This window comes from Eublepharis macularius, chromosome 14 (genome assembly GCF_028583425.1).
Source record: "Eublepharis macularius isolate TG4126 chromosome 14, MPM_Emac_v1.0, whole genome shotgun sequence".
Taxonomy (NCBI): Eukaryota; Metazoa; Chordata; class Lepidosauria; order Squamata; family Eublepharidae; genus Eublepharis; species Eublepharis macularius.
This window is the reverse complement of record NC_072803.1, coordinates 31,543,446-31,562,997: the sequence shown is the minus strand read 5'-3', so window position 1 is coordinate 31,562,997 and position 19,552 is coordinate 31,543,446. Positions and strand designations below refer to the sequence as shown.

The following is a 19,552-nucleotide window of genomic DNA, read 5'->3' as shown; positions in this document are numbered from 1 at the left end:
AGGTTTGCTGGTTTTTCCTGAAAACTGTGATTAGATTAACATAGTTTATTACTTGTTGACAAGCTGTCACAACTGTAAATTAGAAAATGTAAAAATATATAGGCCAAAGCATAAAGCATAAAGAAGATGAAATAAATTATATTATATGGTTATTAATTTTGGCTATTTGTAGCTGAGTAAATCATGAATTATTTCTAAACAAGTGTTTTATTTTAGCTGTTTAGATATGTCAGCAAGAGAAAGTATAGTTTTTTAACCCAAATGTTATTGCTTAGTAATATAGACAGACAAAAAATAGTGGGGGAAATTGTTTATGTTCCCAAGATGACAAGGACAAATTTATCTTGTCCATATATGTGCCTCTGAACCTTCCAAGAACAATATTTAAATTGAATCTGGAGGATTCCTTTTGTTAAGGAATCCTATGGTTCAGAGTTAATCTACTTTAGTTTTCAAACTGTTATAGTATTGCAAAGAAGGGAACAGGCACACAATGCTAATGGGCTGTGTTGTATCCATTCCCTGTAGGTGCCTGTGATTCGTAACTGTGGCTCCAACACCCTGAATTTTGAGTTCCACGACACAAGCCCTCGCACAGTGAACAATGGGATGTCACAACCATGGAAGATAGCCCAGTGGAAGTATGGTAGCTCCAGCCAAAGTAAGGGGAGGGGCAATTCTTCCTGGCAAAGATATTGAACACATTGTGGCCTTTTGCCTGTTTATCATCCTGTTGTCCATTAGCTTGAGTCTGATTGAAAGCAGCTTCAAAAGTCCCAGCTTAGAATCTTCTGTGCTCTCAACAGCAGATAGGGCTGCCAGATGGGCTCTGGGAAAATACCAGATCGTGGGGAGAGGGGTGGTGGTACTCTATGCAAGAACAATCTTTGTGCATGCATGATCCCCGCCCCAGTGTAATGCTGCCATTTCCAGAAGTGACATTATTGCACCAGGCTGCTCAGGCTCCCAGCCCAAGTTGCTCAGCAGAGGGGTTGCATAGCCAGGGGCAGGTGATGGGAAGCTGGCCTAGCCAACCCAGCCCTCCCAGGGGTGCACCTTAATGGGGAGTGGTCAGGCGGGGCACTGCAGTGAGTGAGCCAGCTTCCTGCATGCTGCACCACTCTCTCCTCACCTATCCCGTCCTCCTCTTATTGTCTCTCCCCTCCAGCCACGTCTCTGGTATTTTGAGACATTTCCCCCAGACAATCCAAGGAAATACTGGACTGTCTGGGTGAAAACTGGACATCTGGCAACCCTACCAGCAGAAAAGGTGGAACGTTTTGACAAGTTAACTTTTGGCTAGAGAATTTGATCTATTGTGGGGTGATAGTGCCAGGGCCTGTTTCATTAGCAGACCATATGAACCTCACACCTATATCTGTTTGTTCCCGCCACCACCTACTTTAGAGCTCAGGTGGGACAGAGTCCCTGGTCACCCACTACTGGTTATCCAATACAGATGAGGGTGCAAAGAAAATTGGAACTGATGTCAGGCTAGGGATCCCAGACCCTCGGTGGGATCCCAGACCCCCGCTCCCCACACCCCGCCCCCACTTACCTGAGCAGTGGGGGGCACACACCTTCCTTGCGTGGGGGGGGGGGTTGGCTTGTCAGCATGAGGGCAGAAGAAGGAGATGCTTCGTTGGTTCCTGCTTTCTGCCCAGTATGCTTTTGGAGATACAAAAGAGTTGTGTGGAGGGTGGGTCATTTGTCCTGCTGTTTTTTCGGTTTAAAATTTTATTGACTGGTTAACATAACATAATATATATAGTATTATTACATCTTACTTACTAAATATCCCCGATAGATATAATATATGATTCCCACCCCTCCCCTCCCCCTTTCCTCTATTGACTTTCAACAGCACTACAACCCCCCGTTTCTTGTTACAAATACTACCTCTTAGTTGTCATTTAAACTTAATGGTAAAGATTTACATTATATCTTATCTTACTTAATAACACTCAAAAGACCATAATTGTCCTGTTGTTTTTTCTATGCATCTGCCCAGGAAACACATAGCTCCAGCAATATCTCATGGCATGCTGCTCACCCAGGCAACATCCTTACCTCCAGCACAGCTGGCTCCTTTGTCTAAAACTGTTGCCATTTCTTTACAGCCAACAACTGGTACCCAACCTGGCCTGCTAAAGAAATCAGACCACTGAAATCCCAAGCAGCAACTGTTCCCTGCTCGACAGATTCAGCCACAAGGCCAGTTGTCAATGGTGCTGCACAACCAAGCTGGTCAGCCACTTGGACAAAGGATGGGCGGAGAAAGGAAAAACGCTGGGTGAAGTATGATGGGATTGGACCAGTGGACGAGTCTGGGATGCCCATTGCCTCACGATCGGTGAGTCCACAGATGAGAGAGATGTAAACAGCATACAAGAATCTTGGCTGTTTTCCCTCCTGTTTCCTTCTGTTTCTAGGCTAGGAATTTCTTGGTTCTTTCAAACTATGCAAAGCTGGACTGGATCTGTAGTTGGACACAAACATCTTAAGTTTATCCAAAAGCTGCATTAAAGGCAATACTGTGGGTGAGTCGCCTGAAATGGACAATGTGCCCAATGGCCTACATAAGCATCATCTATACAAAACCATATGTAACACACATTTTAGTATTTTTTTGTGCTAAAATGGAGAGAATTAAAGTAGTTCCACAAATATGAAAATACATTGGCCTGGAGCAGATGTAATGCTGGCTTGCTACAAACAGTACTTTGCACATGGGAAGTCAGCACAAGAATTGTATATTCCCTCACCTTCCTTCGTTGCCTCTCTAATACAGATCCTCACCTCCCTTTCTTTGTCAGCCTTACCTATGAAGTAGCAATACCTCTTCACTGATCAATTTACCCCAAAGATGGAAAGAAGGCAGTGAGTGGGAAAGAGCACGTCTTCCAGAGGATTGGTTTCAATCCAGTGGCAGGCTGGCCATCTAATGTACAGGAAAATTGCTGGTAGGCCACTGCTTTGGAGGGGCAGGGCCAAGGCCAAGTTGCTTTGCCAGGACTGATTTGGCCATGTTCGCCCATGCTATCATAAGCTTGAGACTAAGTGTAGTAATGCTGTCTACATGGGTTTGCCCTTGGAGACGTCTTGGAAACGCCAGCTGATACAAAACATTGCAGCTCATTTACTAGGTGGAGTATGCAGTATGCGCATTACCTATTCTGCAGGCACTCTCAATTAGTTACCCATTAATTTCCAGACTCAGTTTAAGGTGCTGGTTATTACCTTCAAAGTCCTCCACGGCCTAGGAGGACCATCATATCTGCAAGACTGCCTTTCTCAGTGTGTTCGACTAAGAGTTTCTCTCATCTGAGCAAAGCCTTTAGAAAGTGCTACTCTGACAAGGGGGTAAGATCAACAGTTGCTGGTACCTTAGCACTTTCTGTTATGGCTCCCACCTGGTAGATTGGCTGACCTGATGAGGTCAGGAAGGTTCCCACACTCTTATTCTGTAGAATGTATAAAACAAAATTAACCAGGAGGGTGTTTTTATAAAGGGAATAAGGCTGTAGTTTTAATATCTGTGGAAATTATTTGATATTTAATTGGGAGGAGTTTGGATTATTATACTATTTTATCCTCTAATTTTGTTATCCAATATTGTTGCATTGTTCGTTGTATGTATTATGCTGGTTTTAATGGCATTGTTTTCTAACTCTTTAATGCTTCTTGTGCCTGAGAAAGGCATACTATAAATGAAGCAAATAAATAAGAAGCAGAACCTGTCTAGATTACCAAGAGCAAAACTTGGGTCCAGTAGCACCTTGAAGACCAGCTAGATTTCCCGGGTATGAGCTTTCAAGAGTCAAAGCTTCCTTCTTCAGATCTGTAAACCTAGTTGGTCTTTAAGGTGCTTCTGGACCTGAATCTTGTTCTTCGACTGCAGACCAACACAGTTAACCACCTGAATCTATAGACTATGTTAAGTACAACTGAGTATATAGCCTTCTCATGTTAGAAGAAGCTCATGTTTCTTCTAGTAGGAGTAATGCTTTCCATTTAGCATTGAAGTGAAAAAGACTGCAGAATTCTGTAGAGATGTGGTTTGCTGTCCTGCCAGTCACTCTTATCCTGACCTGGTAACCATCTTACTTTAAGTCTTTCTTTCTCTGTTAGTGATTTTGCATGTCTGGTTTCTGTTGCAGAGTGTGGACAGCCCCCGAGACTGGTACCGCAGCATGTTCCAGCAGATCCATAGCAAACTCCCTGGTAAGGCAACTTTAAAGGGGCAAATTACTGTAGTCACCGTGACATAATGAACCAATAACCCTCGAAAATGTTGGCAGTTTCTGCCCCAATAGCACACATGCTCACCTGCATGTAGTTACTGAGCACCCTCTAGTGGTGAATATATAATTGCATCATTTTCCAGGCCACTGCTTTGCAGCATGTTAAGAAACACAACAATAATGTTTATAGGGTTTCATCTATGTTATCTGGCGGTCATCCTTATATTAGCCCTCTGGGGCAGAGCAGTATTATTACCTCCATATTGTAAGTGGGATGGGGGGACTGTGGTGGAAAGAGAAGGGTTTGCTTAAGGCCATTTGAACCGACATCTCCCTGGACCAGATTTCAAACAGAAGGAAACATAAACTGGGACAAGCATGGGCAGGACTGCAAGCCCAGCTTTAGTCACTGAAAGGCTCAGCCATAAATTCATTGGATGGCCTTGGGAAAGTCACAGTCCCCAAATCGCCATATGGGAATGATAGCAATAATGGCCTGTTCTAACAGTCATGGGATTAGAGAAGAGCAAGAGTCCAGTAGCACCTATAAAACTAACAAAACTTGTGGTAGGGTGTGAGCTTTTGTGAGTCACAGTTCACTTCTTTAGATGTGAGTCCATCTGTTCTTTACCTGCTATTGCTATTTACCTGCTATTGTCATTTGGCATCTGAAATCACTCCACTCTAAGATATAAGGATAGATGGACTCACATTCTAGCTATATATGAAGAAGTGACCTGTGACTCATGAAAGCTCATACCATACCACAAATTTTGTTAGTCTTATAGGTGCTCTTTTCTACGGCTCTTGCTCTTTTCCCCTACTACAGACAAACATGGCTACCCATCTTGATCAGTCATGGGATTACATCATTGTAACAGGCTTTTCACCATCCCATTGATACTGATGCAGTTCACCATTTGGGGATATAACCTTTAAAAGTTCCCTGCTTGTGATCCATATTCTCTCTCTAACGGCACAGCTCCTAGCCTATAGGCTGTGAGCTAACCACAATGAACTGCAAAGCAGAATTTTTCCCCTCTTTTGAATATTTTATTTTCTATAATTCGTTTATTTAATCATTATTTAGATTTTCCTCATGTCTCTTTTCTTCAAACAGAGCCAAAATAAATTTTGCTACTGGGGTTATAATAGCTGGATCAAAACCACCGAGCAAAAATTAACGCTTTTTCACGACAGGCAGGTCTATATCAGGAATTTGCAGATCAATCAACTGTGTTCTTATTTGCTTATATCTTTGACAGAAGAATAGGACATGCTCCATAGTTTCAATAGAACCAGTTCCACATCCACATATACGCTTGGAGTAAGACTTTTTAGAATTCCATGCACTCAAAATGGCAGTGGATAGTACATTGAATCTGGCTAAAAAGAAGGCTCTTCTATAAACTGGGTTGGTTAAGAAATCCATATATGGACAGAAAAAAGCAGGAGAGCACATGCGACGGGCATGAAGAAAAGTGCTATTTAGGTCCCACTGGGACAATCTCCTTTTTTCACCAGGCAGCAAGCTGTAGAAAAAGACATAGTTGACAAAAAGGTGTTTTCCAGTCCCATCCTCTGAAGTTTGGCCTCTACATACACAAACCAAGAATTAACATATGAGTCCCTTAATAACAAACTTAGAAGGCTACTCCTGGGAAGGGCCAAAAGAAATTTTAGTCGGTAACTAAAGTTTAAGGCCCGTGCTATTGCCTCCAGTGAGTGAATCCCCAGTTCAGCTCTAATAGCAATCCCTGCCATGCATTAAGGGGCACTTAGCAACTTTCTAAGAAACCTACAGAATAGCATCAAGATGTTTGTCTACTAAATCGACCCACAGAGGAACACCACAAAGAAGTTGGGTAACTATTTTTGCTTCCAAGAGCGTAATAGCAGAGGGAATATGTTGTCCACTTCTGGAGAAGAAAAAGCGCTGCATTTCTTTGGACGATCACACGGCCTTCTCTTTCCTAAAGCTTAAATGGTTACTCCAGGAGGTCTTACTAGATTGAAATTTCATGCCTAGATATTTGTAGCTGTTTGTAGCAATTTTTTGCCATTTAGTTGCCAAGTATAGAAAGTGGATCGAGGGTTCTTTGCAAAAACTGCTATTTTAGATTTAGTGCGATTAATGATTAAGCCCTCATTGCTACAATAATCTCCAAACGCCTTTAATAAATTATGCAGCCCGGCCAGGGAACAGCTATTAACGGAGTATCATCAGCGTACGTAAGAGTAGAAATTGAGGAGTTTGCTAGCGCAGGTGCATGTGAGTCGGGCAATCTAAGCCTGTCAGGAAGATCATTTATATAAAGATTAAACAAGGAGGGTGCCAAAGCACATCCTTGCCTAACTCTTCTATGTAATTTGGAGTCAGACAACAGTCCCAAATTGTTGATTCGTGCTCACACTTCAAATGTTTTTAGGGATTGCCATTCCTCTGCTAAGGGAGGGGGATCCTCTGCTTCCACCCTCCGCCCCCAGCCCTTACTCACCTGGCTGGCGGGGGAGGAAGGGTGGGGCAATGCTGCCCTGGGCGCATTCCCAGGGTGGCGCGACGATGTCACCTCCAGGAGTGATGTCATCGTACCACCCCTGAAAGCACTCCTGCACTTCTCAGTGGGCTGATTTGGGCCCCAAAAGAGCCAAATTGGGCCCATTTGGGGCCCAAATCAGCCCACTGAGAAGCACACACGTGCTCCCATGCCTGCGCACTGATGTCACTTCTCAGAAGTGATGGCATCATATTGGTGCAGGAGCCTGCACACTCAGGAACACCAAACAGGTAAGTGCTGGGGGCCCCCCCACCAGCATCCCTAGATGTTTCGTATAATGAAGATATGGGGCAGAGTAGGTGAGCATCGATACCATAACTGCCAAGTTTCTTCCACAGTCTATTCCTTGGAACCGAGTCAAAGGCCATCTTTAAATCCATAAAGGCAACATAAATCGATCCATTAGAGAGTGATGTGTATTTTTTAATCAGACGGGGCAGTACAAAACAATGGTCCAATGTGAAATAACCATGCCAAAAGCCCTCTTATTCAGGTACCAGTATGGAATTTTCTATCATCCAACTGGATATCCTGTTTAACAGACAGGACGCATATAACTTGCCTGCTACTGAACGAACAATCCATATCAGTATTGTTTGCCAAAGGGGACCTGGTCAATATAACCTTACTCACCTTGATTTCCTTTCAAACCTTCTCACACTCCCTAGCCATATAAAATGGCTCTAGAGGTTCCAGTTCCTGGGATGGCTGTACTACCATCCTTTGTTTTTTTGTGATCAACATCTTGTGTCCTAAGAAGAGACATTCGGTGTTTCCACATGGATAATTTGCTCTGCCTTGACTTCTTTACAGCAGCAGCATCAGTACAGCAAATTGCCTTCCATTTCCCTCTGGAAACAGCCATTGTCTCTGTACCTTACAGTCTCTGCTCAAGCGAGTCTCTCTCTGTTTTCTTTCAGAACCAGGACAGGACTGGGACTTCTGCAACAGCTCCGGAGGTAGGAATTGTGAATAAACGGCCTGGGGTGGGGGAGCAACTCGGAAGTGCTTGGTCATTTTCTGTTCACCAAATGAGATTCTCAGATGATAGATGAGGAACCTCCAGTGGTATGTAGGAGCCTCGAAAATCAGTGCAGGGTGCTAAGGAAGTTTCCAGCTTGCATCAGGAGTTAAAACTAAACTGTTGGTAATTATCAAACAGAAACAAAAGCGGGTACATCTGAAGATGGTGCCCATGGACAGCAAGGCAGCTCTATAGAGTAGATCTGGGTGTGTGTATCCTAGCCTTTCATCCTTGGTACAAGAAAAGGGGTGTCCATGCAAGCCCCCAGGCACATGTAGCAGAATATATGATACTGCCATTCTGGGACACTCTGTGAAGTCTGCTCTGAACAGTGACAGTTTTGTTTCCTCCAGGTTCCAGGCCCCCGAGGCCCAAGCAGAAAAGCCAACCAGCTGCCATGGCATCAAGCAGCTCCTCCTGCTTTCAGAATGGTTTGGACTGGTGAGTAGAGTCATGTGAGTCTTTTCTGTGGCAGAGAACTGCTGCAGCACTTAACTTATAGGGAGGAGTCAAAAAGGCATGTACCACCATGGGAATGTGGGGTATTGACAGTGAGTAAAAGAAAGTACGTCATCCTAGGACCTATTTACCCTAGCCTTGTTTAAAAGTCACTCCCTATCTTCTAGGGATACTGTCGTTCTGTGAGGAAAGTTGAGGAGTCCTTTCTCAGAACCCACTCTAAAGTATAATTCTCAGGATGCTTTGGGGGAAACCATGACCATCAAACTGATATAAAGATGACTTCTGGTGCTGATCTTCTCTTAAAGGCCCAGCTCACATGTGCATTTTAATACACAGGAAAGTTGAAATTCAGTTCAAACCAACCTTTCTGCTGGGGTTGCCACCTCCAGTCTGGGAAATTCATGGAGATTTGAGTGAGGTTTCAGAGTGGGTGGGAATTTGGGGAGGTATTCTACCTATAGTCTATGGTATACCATAGCATTTGTCCTCTGGAGCTGCTCTTTTCTCCAGTGGAACTGCTCAAATCTGGAGATCAGGTGTAATTCCAGGACCCTCCCAGAGGTTGGCAACCTGAGTTCTTGGCTGGCCATCGATTGAGTCAGGAACCTGATCCACACAGTTAATGCTGGCTTTCTGTTTTTTTCACGTCAGTGCACACCAACCATGGGAAAAGGGCTGAAAAAATGCTTTAAGCAGTGCTTCACCACCCCTCCCCCTTGTTTTTTTAATACGTACTCAAAGTCACTGAATGTACTTTGGATGGGGGAAAGGGCGCTGTTTGTTTGCTAAAAGCCTTCTTAAATTAGAAATGCCTCTAAACATAATAATGGTGGGCACCTGTGTCTGCCGCCATTGATTTTATTAAAAGAAAATATGCATTTGTTATAATCTAGAGCAGAACTAAAAAAGATAGCAACAGACCCATTTTTTTCAAGTGCAGGCCATTAACTAATGGTTATAAAGTGAGGAGGGGAGGGATGAGTCCATGCAAAGAAATGACAGGAGGGAGGGAGATGCTGAACTTTCATGTTGCCCCCCCCCAGCCACTTTTCTCTTAGTTGGCCTCTTATATTGAAAAGGAATACAGGTAAGAGAAAGGTGGCAGAGGGAAGCATTTGGCATCTTCCTCTCACCTACTGCCTTCCCATATGAAATCCCCCCCCCCCGCCATCCTTTATACTTATTGAGTGCCAGCCACCATCTCATCCCAGTCATAATTATATAGTGCTAACAGGGGGGTTCTATGGGCAAGGTAATAACCTCAGGGGTTTTGCTCAGAGAGCACGGAAACCCTTAAAGTGGGGAGGGTGAGTACATTTATCAAAGCAATGAGAGAGAGAGAAAATTACTTTCTGGCTGACTGATTCTGAATGGTTTGAAGAAAAGAACCGTGAGAGTGGATTATGGCAATGGAGAAATAATACAAGAGGAAATTAAGAATAGTAGTAGTAGAAACAATGAGGGAAAGGAGAAATCTGGAACAATTATGTAAGGGAGAAGGTCTGGCAATATGGAGCTGTATTTCTTTTACTTGGAGATGCTGACTCCTCTGAGATGTGTAGAATGCCTGAATGTTCAGCAATGAGTAACATCAATCTAGAGCCATTCTGACTCCACTGCTGAAATATGGCATTAAGGGGTACTGTGGGGTACTTTAGCTGAAAATGCCCTTTGCCCCTCCCAATGGCTTCCAATCTTCCTATCCTTAGAAAACCCTTCCTGTGTCAATCCCTGAGCATCATAAAGCATTCGAGAACACATACTGAAGGTATTCTGGGAACACCATTTTGAACACCACTGACTTAGCTAGTCTCAAGGTAGAAGTTCTCAACGTGGTGCCCCTGGGGCACCATGGTGCCTACCAACACCTTTCCTGGTACCCGCTAAGTGTTTTTAGAAAGTGTGTGGGGCCATGTGGGACTTTCACACAGCAAGGCTTCTGATTGGCCATTGGAGGTTTGATTAGCTGTGCAGATTTTTTAAAAGGTTGCTTTGGCAGCAGCTGCCACCAATGCACAAGGATCGTCACACTATGACTGAAGAAGGTATGCTGTGACAGCCATTGCGGCACCCACTAGCACTGAGTCAGAATTCCAAAGGTGCCCACAGGCTCAAAAAGTTGGACATCCCTGCTATAGTGACTGCTCTGGCCACATTTTCAGATCTTCACTTATCGAAGTCTATAACAGTGCAATCCTATGCAGAGTTACACCTTTTAAGTCAATTGGCTTAGGATGGTATAACTGTACTTAGGACTGCACTGTATAAATACACCAGAGACTAAAGGTAATGCCTACATGGTCACTAGCCCAGATTTGTCATGCTTCCACCCATAGTGCCAGCAAAAGTATATAGACAGATTTGTTGCAGTGCTTATTCTTAAGCATTAAAAGGCCTGGGTCTTTATAGAGCCCAGAAAAGATAGGGTTCCTTTGTTATTTCAACCGGTGGGAACCCACAGAGAAGAGCCTCCGTTGGAGGGGAGGTCAATGCAGAGGGAGATGGGCCTTCAGGTACCCTGGTCCCCAGCCCTTAAGAACTGTAATGGTACATCCTAGTATCTTGAAGTGGGCCTGGAAATGAATTGGCAGGCCATGTAATTCTCTTAGGATTGGCATAATATGTTCCCTGTATCCTTTGCCAGTCAACAGCCTTGTTACATTTTGCAAATTTTAAGTTTTCAAATCATCTTCAAAGGCAGCCACACAGAGATCAGTTTACACCAGTATTTCCCAACCCTTTTTCTGTGGAGGAACCCATACATTAATTTTTCAAATCCCAAGAAATGCCCACTTATGAAAACATTTATAGGCCAGGAAAAGTTGGTGATGGGGAGAACAATTCAGTTACTGCTAATTTATTGTCAAGAAAGTTTGTTTGTAAAGAGTTGCTATACACTGTAGAGAACTTGCTATTGCCATTTTTTTTAAAAGCCCCCCCAGGGGCACATGGGGAGGAAATTGTGGTTGTGAGGGAACATGGCAGGGAAAATGGTGCCTTTTGAAACTAAATCGAAGTTAAGTCTACTGGTAGCCTTTATTTTAATGAGAGTTTTCATGAGTCTCTGCTCAAACAGGAGATTCTACTTCAGGGAATGACTGATTACAAGGGGAGAGGAATTAATGTACAGAGCGAATTCTGTCATGAATCTTTCAGGTGCAAGTTCTGTGTGGGAGAAAAGGAGGTACAAAGGTCAGATGTGAATCCCTTTTGAGGCACACACACTTTCCATATGGAAGGCATACGTGCTTTGGATCCAAGAAATATAGGAGCAAAGATAGTTTGAGAAAGCATGGAGGAACCACAGAAAGACAAAGAATGGCCAACAATGCTGTGTGGAAACTTGTGAATAATCTGCTGCAGTTGGAAGCCCAAACTGGAGCAAGAAGCCCATGTGGTAGGAACCATAAACTCATGAGTTATGAAATAAAAGGTCTTATTTCTGAAGTTATATAAATAGATAATAGGATAATAACAAGCTTGCAGTTCAGGTACCTGGAGCCCTGGTAAAGTATTCCAATCCCATTCCAACTCTCTGTGCTTTGAGCCTTAAAACCTTGAGGAAGATAGTCACAAGATCAAGAAATGAAAGAGCACACGTCCCTCTTGAAATCAGGCTTTCTTTTCTTTGCAGGAGAAATTGGGAAGCAGCTGATGCTACCACGAAGGAGCCCAGGAGTATTTTTGACTATGAACCCGGGAAATCATCCATCCTCGAGCACCCTGATTCAGTAGGTAGCCCACCCTGCATTACATTATGTAGCTTTCATTGACTTCACCAGCACTGGGCCCACTTTGAGTTTGGATCCAATTAATTCAGTTCATTTATTTGCTTCAACCATGGCTATTGCAAATTTCTTAAAAGAAAAGAATTTTAAGAACCATACATAAGAGACAGTTGATATAACCAGAAGAAATGAGTGGTTATCCAGCACAGGGAAGGGCAATGTCTTTCAGCAACTTTATTCTAGGATTTCTCAGCTGCTATAGCAAATAATGGTGTCCTATAAATGACCAATCAATCCAGGCATAATGGGGTGCCAAAGCATAATCTTATGCACACTTCCTGACGAGTGAACTCCACTGAACTCAGCACGACTTACTTCAGTGTAATCATGTCTTGAATGGCATTGCAGGGCTCATAATGCCCAGGCTGTAGAAAAGAAAAGCCAGATACTGAACAAATAGCAGGAACTTTACCTGGAGAATTATGTTTTCTGGTGGGAAGCTCACCCATAGACCAAGGAATCCAGCATCAGCATGATTAATGACCTCTAATTCAACAGGCCCTTTGCTGATATTTTAATTTGCCTTCAATTGCCCTTTGCAGCCTAAGAAACCTCCTACAGTATTGCCAGTGCAACGCTGCACACCATCCCCACCGATTGAGGTGAGTGCATTTGGCGGTGTCAAGGGAAACACGTGCTCAGCCTGTGCTTGCAAAGTCAGGACTGGGACCCAGCCAAGCAGATGCTTTAAACTTCTTTGGGGGGAAAAAGAAAAGCTGCTTAAAGGCTACAGCTACAAGTAGGAGGGGATGTCAGTGTGCTTCTCCCAAGACGGCTGCAGTACAGCTGTGTTTACTGGATTCCATGGAGTAGGAGTCTTTGTTATTTCCTCTCCCCCCTTCCTCTGCCTTGAGGATTGTTCTACATGCTGCCAAAGACTAGCATACTGTAGAAGAAAAAGCAGAGTAATCCGGGATTCAGAGCCATGGAATGATGTCCTGGTTCCAGGACTGACCCCACAGCACCAGCTGCACCTTGAGTTTTCATGCCTAAAACTAACTTTGCAACTCAAGCAATTCAGAGAAGATGCCAAGAGAAGATGAGGCCTGAATACATTATGCAAACTGAGTGTAGTAGCATAATTTCTTCTGTTTCATATAATTTATTCTGCATTAAAAAAATAAACACACACACAATAAACTGGGTAGTACGACTGATTCTAGTTTTGCTAGTGAGGGGTAAGTTTTTCAAGATACTGAAGCATGCTCCACAATTGTGTTCTTCCTTTTGACCTTTCAGCAGGTATTTCTCACTCACTTTCAAGCTTGACAGACTAGTTTTCTATGTGCAGGAATGTTTCTTAGAGCAGGAACAGTCTGCTATGTGATTCCTCCACCTGCAGAGAGAATCAAGATACACAGCAGGCCTCTTTCCACATCTGCGCAACACCCTTCACAGTCCTTTGAACTGTGAGTCAACACACAGTATTTGGTGGTTGCACAGCACAATTTAGGTACCAGTTTAGGTAAGGTGCACATCTCAGGGACAACACCTCCCCATCATGCACTGATGAACACCTGAAGCTGCCTTACACTGAGTCAGACCCTTGGTCTATCGAGGTCAATACTGACTATTTTGATTGGCACTGGCTCTCCAGGATCTTGGGTAGAGATCTTCCATGTCACCTATTACTTGATCACAGAGGACTGAACCCAGGCCCTTCTGCATGCAGGGCAGATGTTCTACCACTGAGCCAAGGATCCACCTCTGATCCTTGCTTCCCAGCATCTCTGCAGCAGGCCTGTCTCTGCTTCATCCTTCTTCCCATCTGGTTCATCCTAAGAGCAGTATAGTTTACTGCAGCCCCCAAAGGCTGTTATATACAGTAATGGACATGCATATTTCTGTCCTTCACCAGGAGTTGCTGGAGAAGGAGCTGCGGCAGCTCAGTGAAGAGTTGGACAAGGACATTAGAGCCATTGAGATTCGCCAGCTTGCCCACAAGGTAACTATGTGTTGCCACCTACTTCTATCAACTACCAGCACAATTGTCTGTGTGTCTTGCAGCCGTACTTGCTATCCCAACGTTCTTTTAGTATATTTGTCTTGCTCTTGCACTGAACAAAGAGCCACCCCAAGTTTTCCCTCATATTCAGAGCACTACAAAACTTATATGGAAAACCCATTTTAAGGAGTATTTCCAACAAGGATTGCTAACTTGTTCACTGTTCTGTTTCCTTCCTAATCCACATTACCTCCCCCTCCCCCCATTTTATGCAGTGTTCGGGGACACCATGAGTAAAGGCAGCCTTGCTGATTCATGGCTGCGTAATTAGTTTTGTACTTTTATGGTTATCCTGCTTGTATTTTATTTATATTTGAATATTGGTGTAAGTTTTTAATACTTTAAAGTTTAAAATATGTTTGTTAGGGGCCTTGTACAAAAAGCTGGATAAAAAGGTCCATTTGATATACTAGCTTAGGCACACTGAACTCTGCACGTAAACAGGATGTGAGATTTTTGGGGGCATGGAGATAAAACAGTGGGAAAAGCTTCATTTGCTTAATTTTCAGTGTGTCAGGCAGCTGTTAAAGGCACAGGACATATGAAGCTGCCCTAAGTTAGACTGTTGGGCTGCTGCTCTCCAGGTCTCAGGCCCTGATCTTTCACATGTTACATCACCTACCGCCTGGTCCTTTTAACTGGAGATGTAGTAGATTGAACCTGGGACCTTTTGCATGCAAAGCAGATCTTCTGTCACTGAGTCATGACTCCCTGCAGCAACAGACTCAATGAAAACTGAGTGTCAGCAAGATGGTACATCAAAACAGGCTGAAATTATTTTATTTGGTAAAGTACTTGCAAGCTGTCTTGCCCAGCTGTTCCAGAATTGCACATATGAACTATCAAGCCAGGCTATTGGTCCAGGTAGCTCAGCATTCATTATTCTGACTGGCAGAATTCTAGGTAGAAAAGTATCTCTACCACTACCTTCAGGTGGGTATCTGTGTTAGGGTGTAATAGCAGAACAAAATTCAAGTCCAGTAGCACCTTTAAGAACAATAATTTTCCCAAGGTACAAGCTTTTGTGAGTCAAAGCTCTCTTCATTAGATGTTAATTCCTACTAACTTAATATCTCTTTATCCCAAGGCAAACTAGCTTTTTCTGTTTACTGGCTACTTTAATCTGGTCCCAGATGAAAAGTTCCTTTTTACTGTTGTATTTTCTCAATAGTAAAAAGAACTCAACTAGGAGATAAAAATGATCAATAAGTAAGAAAAAGGAGTTTGCCTCTGATGAAGAGGATATAATACTCAAAACACATTAGGCAAGACGCCTTGGAGTGCATCGCTAAATAGATTTTTAAAAATAGTATATTTTTTGTGCTATCCTTCCCTTTTTTCATTTCCTTTTTTTCACTTACCTAGCTTACCTGTGTATGTTACGGTAAATGTCAGGAATTTGGTGAATGTTGACATTTACCTATAATACTTAAGATAGATTGAGGAAAAATGTCAGGAATGTCATAGGGCTTGTTTTTTTACAGTTACATCTATGTGGTGGAAAAAATGTTATCAGTAAATGATGGGAATGAAGTTAATATTTGGTCATTTACTGAAAACTTTCAAATGATTTTGACAATTATTGGTAAACATCAGGATTTTGAAACCTCCCCGTTAAGTCCTGTGCAGATTGACTTAGAACTCAATTTCTTTGCTCCCTAATAGATATGTACTTACTACTGGAGCCTTAAAATATTAAATAATGAATCTGATCTAAACTGGTTGTATTGAGAAACAGTGCAGGAAGAATTAAGTGCCAGTATTTTTGGATGAATGTAAAGAGGTTGAAACGCTTTACATCATTATTTTAGAATGCTTTCTAAATGGAAGTTAAGTTTAAAATAATTGCATGGAGAGAATGGCCGGTGAATGTCAACCTTTACCAAGCTCCACGACGCAGGAGAGCGCGGCCTTTAGGACCCCGCCGTGTCCCGCCCGCCTCCGCCGGCTCCTTTGAGCGCCCTGCCAGAGGGACGCGCTCTCCCGCCCGCCCGCCCGCCTTCCCTGCTGGCTAACTATTTTGTTGCTGGCTCCTTTCCGCGCGGGACGGGCGTGCAGCCCTGCGCAGCTCCGGCGCTCAGCTCAGCTCTTTCCCTCGGTCTCTCCGCAGGGCTCCTCGGCCGCTTCCTCCTCCGCCTGCGCCCCTTCCCTGGCCGTCGCTGCCCGCCGGTGAGTACGGACCGGAGCGTGTCGTCGTGGGTCGCTGGCACGCGCGGTGCGGTGCCCGAGGAGTTTCCGCTCTCAGCTGCCACACCTTGGCTTGCAACGGGTGGCGTCATCCTCGAAGCATCTGGGGTGGATCCGATGCCTGGGGAGAAGTTGGAGCGGAGGAAACGGGAGGGGAAGCGGGAAAGGAAGCGAGCGAGGACTTGAGGGGAACTGGGAAAGGGGAGCGGAGTTTTGCCTTTGTCGGGGTTCTCCGGGCAGAAATGTGGTCTGATAGTGTTTGTGTAATGCTGAGGGCAAGGTGGGTTGGACCTTTTGCGTGGGGTGACTGGCAGCTTGATTTTGTGTGATTTTTTTAAAGCAATCTTCTTGGGTGTACTGTCAAATGGAGCCTCCATGCTTAGTGGCAGTATACCTTTTGATTGATAGATTCCTGGAGCAAACAGCAGGGCGATGGTATTACATCATACCTGCCTGTGAGTTTTCCAGAGGCATTTGGCTGGCTGCTGTTGGGAACAGAATGTTGGACAGGATGCAGAGTTTATTCTAGGCACCAGTGTTGTGTCCCACACAAGCCAAAAAGAAGGGAAAATAACGGGCAAAGACAGTATTCCTCATCATAATGTTTCTTTCCCACCAACCCCACCTCAATTTTTAAGAAACAACCTAGCTTCTTATTAAACCCCAGATGGCAAAACTGCACATGAAACTTAGTTTTCACTGTACCATTCCTCTTCCCTCTACATAAGCTGAAATATTAAAATAAAACTCTGACTGCATGAATCTTTTGATCTGATCCAGCAAATCAATTCTTACCAGACTTCATCTTTTCATACACATGTTGTCCAAGTTTACTGTAACTACATCCACACAATGTTGGATATTCCTTGCGCTGTAGCAGTAATTCACACTAGAACTTTCCTATGCGGACAAAGCAATCCAGTTGTGGATGATTGCTATAGTATAAGGATTGTACAATATCCTGTGGTGTATGGATGCTGCTTGTGAGGGTTCTTGGAAAGAGGAACTGTTTGCTTCCGGGCCTGTGGGAGGGGAGCAGGTGCCAGCTTCTAGTTCTTGGTGCCCATTTTAACAACAACAATAACAACATTCAATTTATATACCACCCTTCAGAACAACTTAACATCCACTCAGAGCGGTTTATGAAGTGTGTTGTTATCCACATGACAATCACCCTGTGAGGTGGGTGGGGCTGAGAGAGCTCCGAGAGGGCTGTGACTGATCCAAGGTCACCCAGCTGGCTTCAAGCGGAGGAGTGGGGAATCAAACTCTGTTCTCCAGATTAGAGTCCTGTCGCTCTTAACCACTACACCAAACTGAGGAAACTCAGACAGGGGCATATTAACCTCCCCTTTTCCTTATCTGAGGCCCTGGTTCATAGCACAAGGACCCCTGCAGCTGTTTTTTAGGACCAAAAACCACATTGGGTGTTCAAGTTTAACCTGAAAACTGTAGGACTGCAACAGGGAAGGACCTGCTTGAATGCCAGGGGTGCCATGCCAGAAGAGGTGCTTGGTTTCCTTGAGTGTTCTTGTACGTTTCATTGCACTGTAGTTTTATTATTTTAATACATTTTTTATCCCACTTACATGATAGTGGCCTCCATTTTATTCTCATAACAGCCCTGTGGGGTAGGTTAGGCTGAGAGAGTGTGTGTGATCCAAGGCCAACTGTGTGGGTAAAGTGCTGCTGAGTTGTAGATGACTTACGGTGGTTCCATGGGGTTTTCAAGGCAAGAGACTAACAGAGGGGGTTTGCTATTGCCTGCCTCTGTGTAACGATCTTGGTGGTTTCCCATCCAAGTACTAACTAGGGGCTAGTGCTGCTCAGCTTTCAGATATGATGTCAGTTGGGCCAGCTAGTGAGTTATATCAGAATGGGGATTTGGACCTCTCTCTCATTGATCCTAGTCCAACCCTCTAACCACTACACAACACTGGCTCTCTTGCATCTTCAGTATAGGCTCCAAACAGGACTGTTCTGTACAGGCTCTTCTCAGGATTTGCCCATACATTATGCTTAATGGTAGAGGCAATGACAATTATTTTGATAAAGGAACTCTTGATAGCATATATTTTATCTGTTGGAGCCAGCTCCAGAGCGTGGTGAGGCTGGCATTTCCTGAAGTGTAAAGACCAGCAGTGGACCTAACGCACCACCCGTCCCACTTTTCATGGAGCATCTAAGAGGGCGGAGGTGGAGTGTAAGAATTCTCAGTTTGTACACTGTGCTTCTTCCAGGTTCAGCCTGATTTAAACATGAGGCAAAACACACACACACACACACACACACAGACCTGGGCCTTTACACTTGGTCAGCCTCTCATTTAAACTGCCTTGCCACACTGCAAAGTGTGTTTGGTTAACAGACCAAAGACTGGTACCCTGGGGGAGCGTAACAGCAGCATTCAACTCCATACACGGCACTAATTTGCACGAGTGGCAACCCAGTTTAAACCACCATTGAGTAGTGCAAAGTCACATGGGTGCATTTTTTGCCTCTGCAGTCTCATGTTTAAACCAGTCTTTAAGAGGACCCACTGATGGAGTCTTATTCAGGGCACCTACAATTCTAGATGTTTGTGTTGAAATTCAAGGTCCAAAGCCTTGACTCGCCTGCATGGGGTTTCTGGATCCCAGAGACAAGAAACCACAGGCTTGTGCCAAGCTAATTTCTTGACCTGTTACCCCCACTGCAGAAATCATCTGATTTGCTTGGCATAGGTAGAAGCTGTCATTTGGTCAGGGCTGACCCAGGACATTTTTGGTGCACGAGGCAGCACCCCCCACTCTCCACCCGCAACAAACACACACTAACTAACATGTAATTCTTGACTGGGTAACCTTGATAGTCTGTAGCAGCCAAAACACCCCAGCAATCTAGTAGTACCTTCAAGACCAGCCAGAGTGATTCTAGCATAAGCTTACGTGAGCAAGAACTCACTTCATCAGATAACTCTCTGATAACAAGATAAAGCACATGGATGCAAAGTCACATGGGTGCATTTTTTGTCTCCGCAGTCTCTTGTTTAAACCAGCCTTTAAGAGGACCCACTGATGGGCCGATTCCGCACGGCTTACCTGAAGCCGGTACATTGCGGAACATGCCGGAAAAAACACGGAAGATTGTGTTTTCCCACACGACTTTTGTGCAATATCACGCAAAACTCGCGCAAGAAAACGCAATCTTCCGCATTTTTTCCGGCGTGTTCCGCAACGTCCCGGCTTCAGGTAAGCCGTGTGCAATCGGCCATGGAGTCTTACTGAGGGCACCTACAATTCTAG

At 44.2% G+C, this 19,552-nt stretch overlaps 1 protein-coding gene across 7 annotated transcripts in view; it reads left to right on the top strand.

The window, feature by feature from the left end:
- The window catches only part of SORBS3 (sorbin and SH3 domain containing 3), an 82,122-nt gene that overhangs the window by 45,083 nt on the left and 17,487 nt on the right, over nt 1–19,552 (top strand). For all 7 annotated transcript variants that reach the window (XM_054997371.1, XM_054997367.1, XM_054997373.1 and 4 more), the window contains 9 exons: nt 529–661; nt 2,121–2,353; nt 4,161–4,224; nt 7,723–7,761; nt 8,180–8,267; nt 11,923–12,019; nt 12,619–12,678; nt 13,935–14,021; nt 16,192–16,250. In XM_054997371.1, coding sequence (XP_054853346.1) covers nt 529–661; nt 2,121–2,353; nt 4,161–4,224; nt 7,723–7,761; nt 8,180–8,267; nt 11,923–12,019; nt 12,619–12,678; nt 13,935–14,021; nt 16,192–16,250 — 860 coding nt within the window. The remainder of the gene's footprint in view (nt 1–528; nt 662–2,120; nt 2,354–4,160; nt 4,225–7,722; nt 7,762–8,179; nt 8,268–11,922; nt 12,020–12,618; nt 12,679–13,934; nt 14,022–16,191; nt 16,251–19,552) is intronic.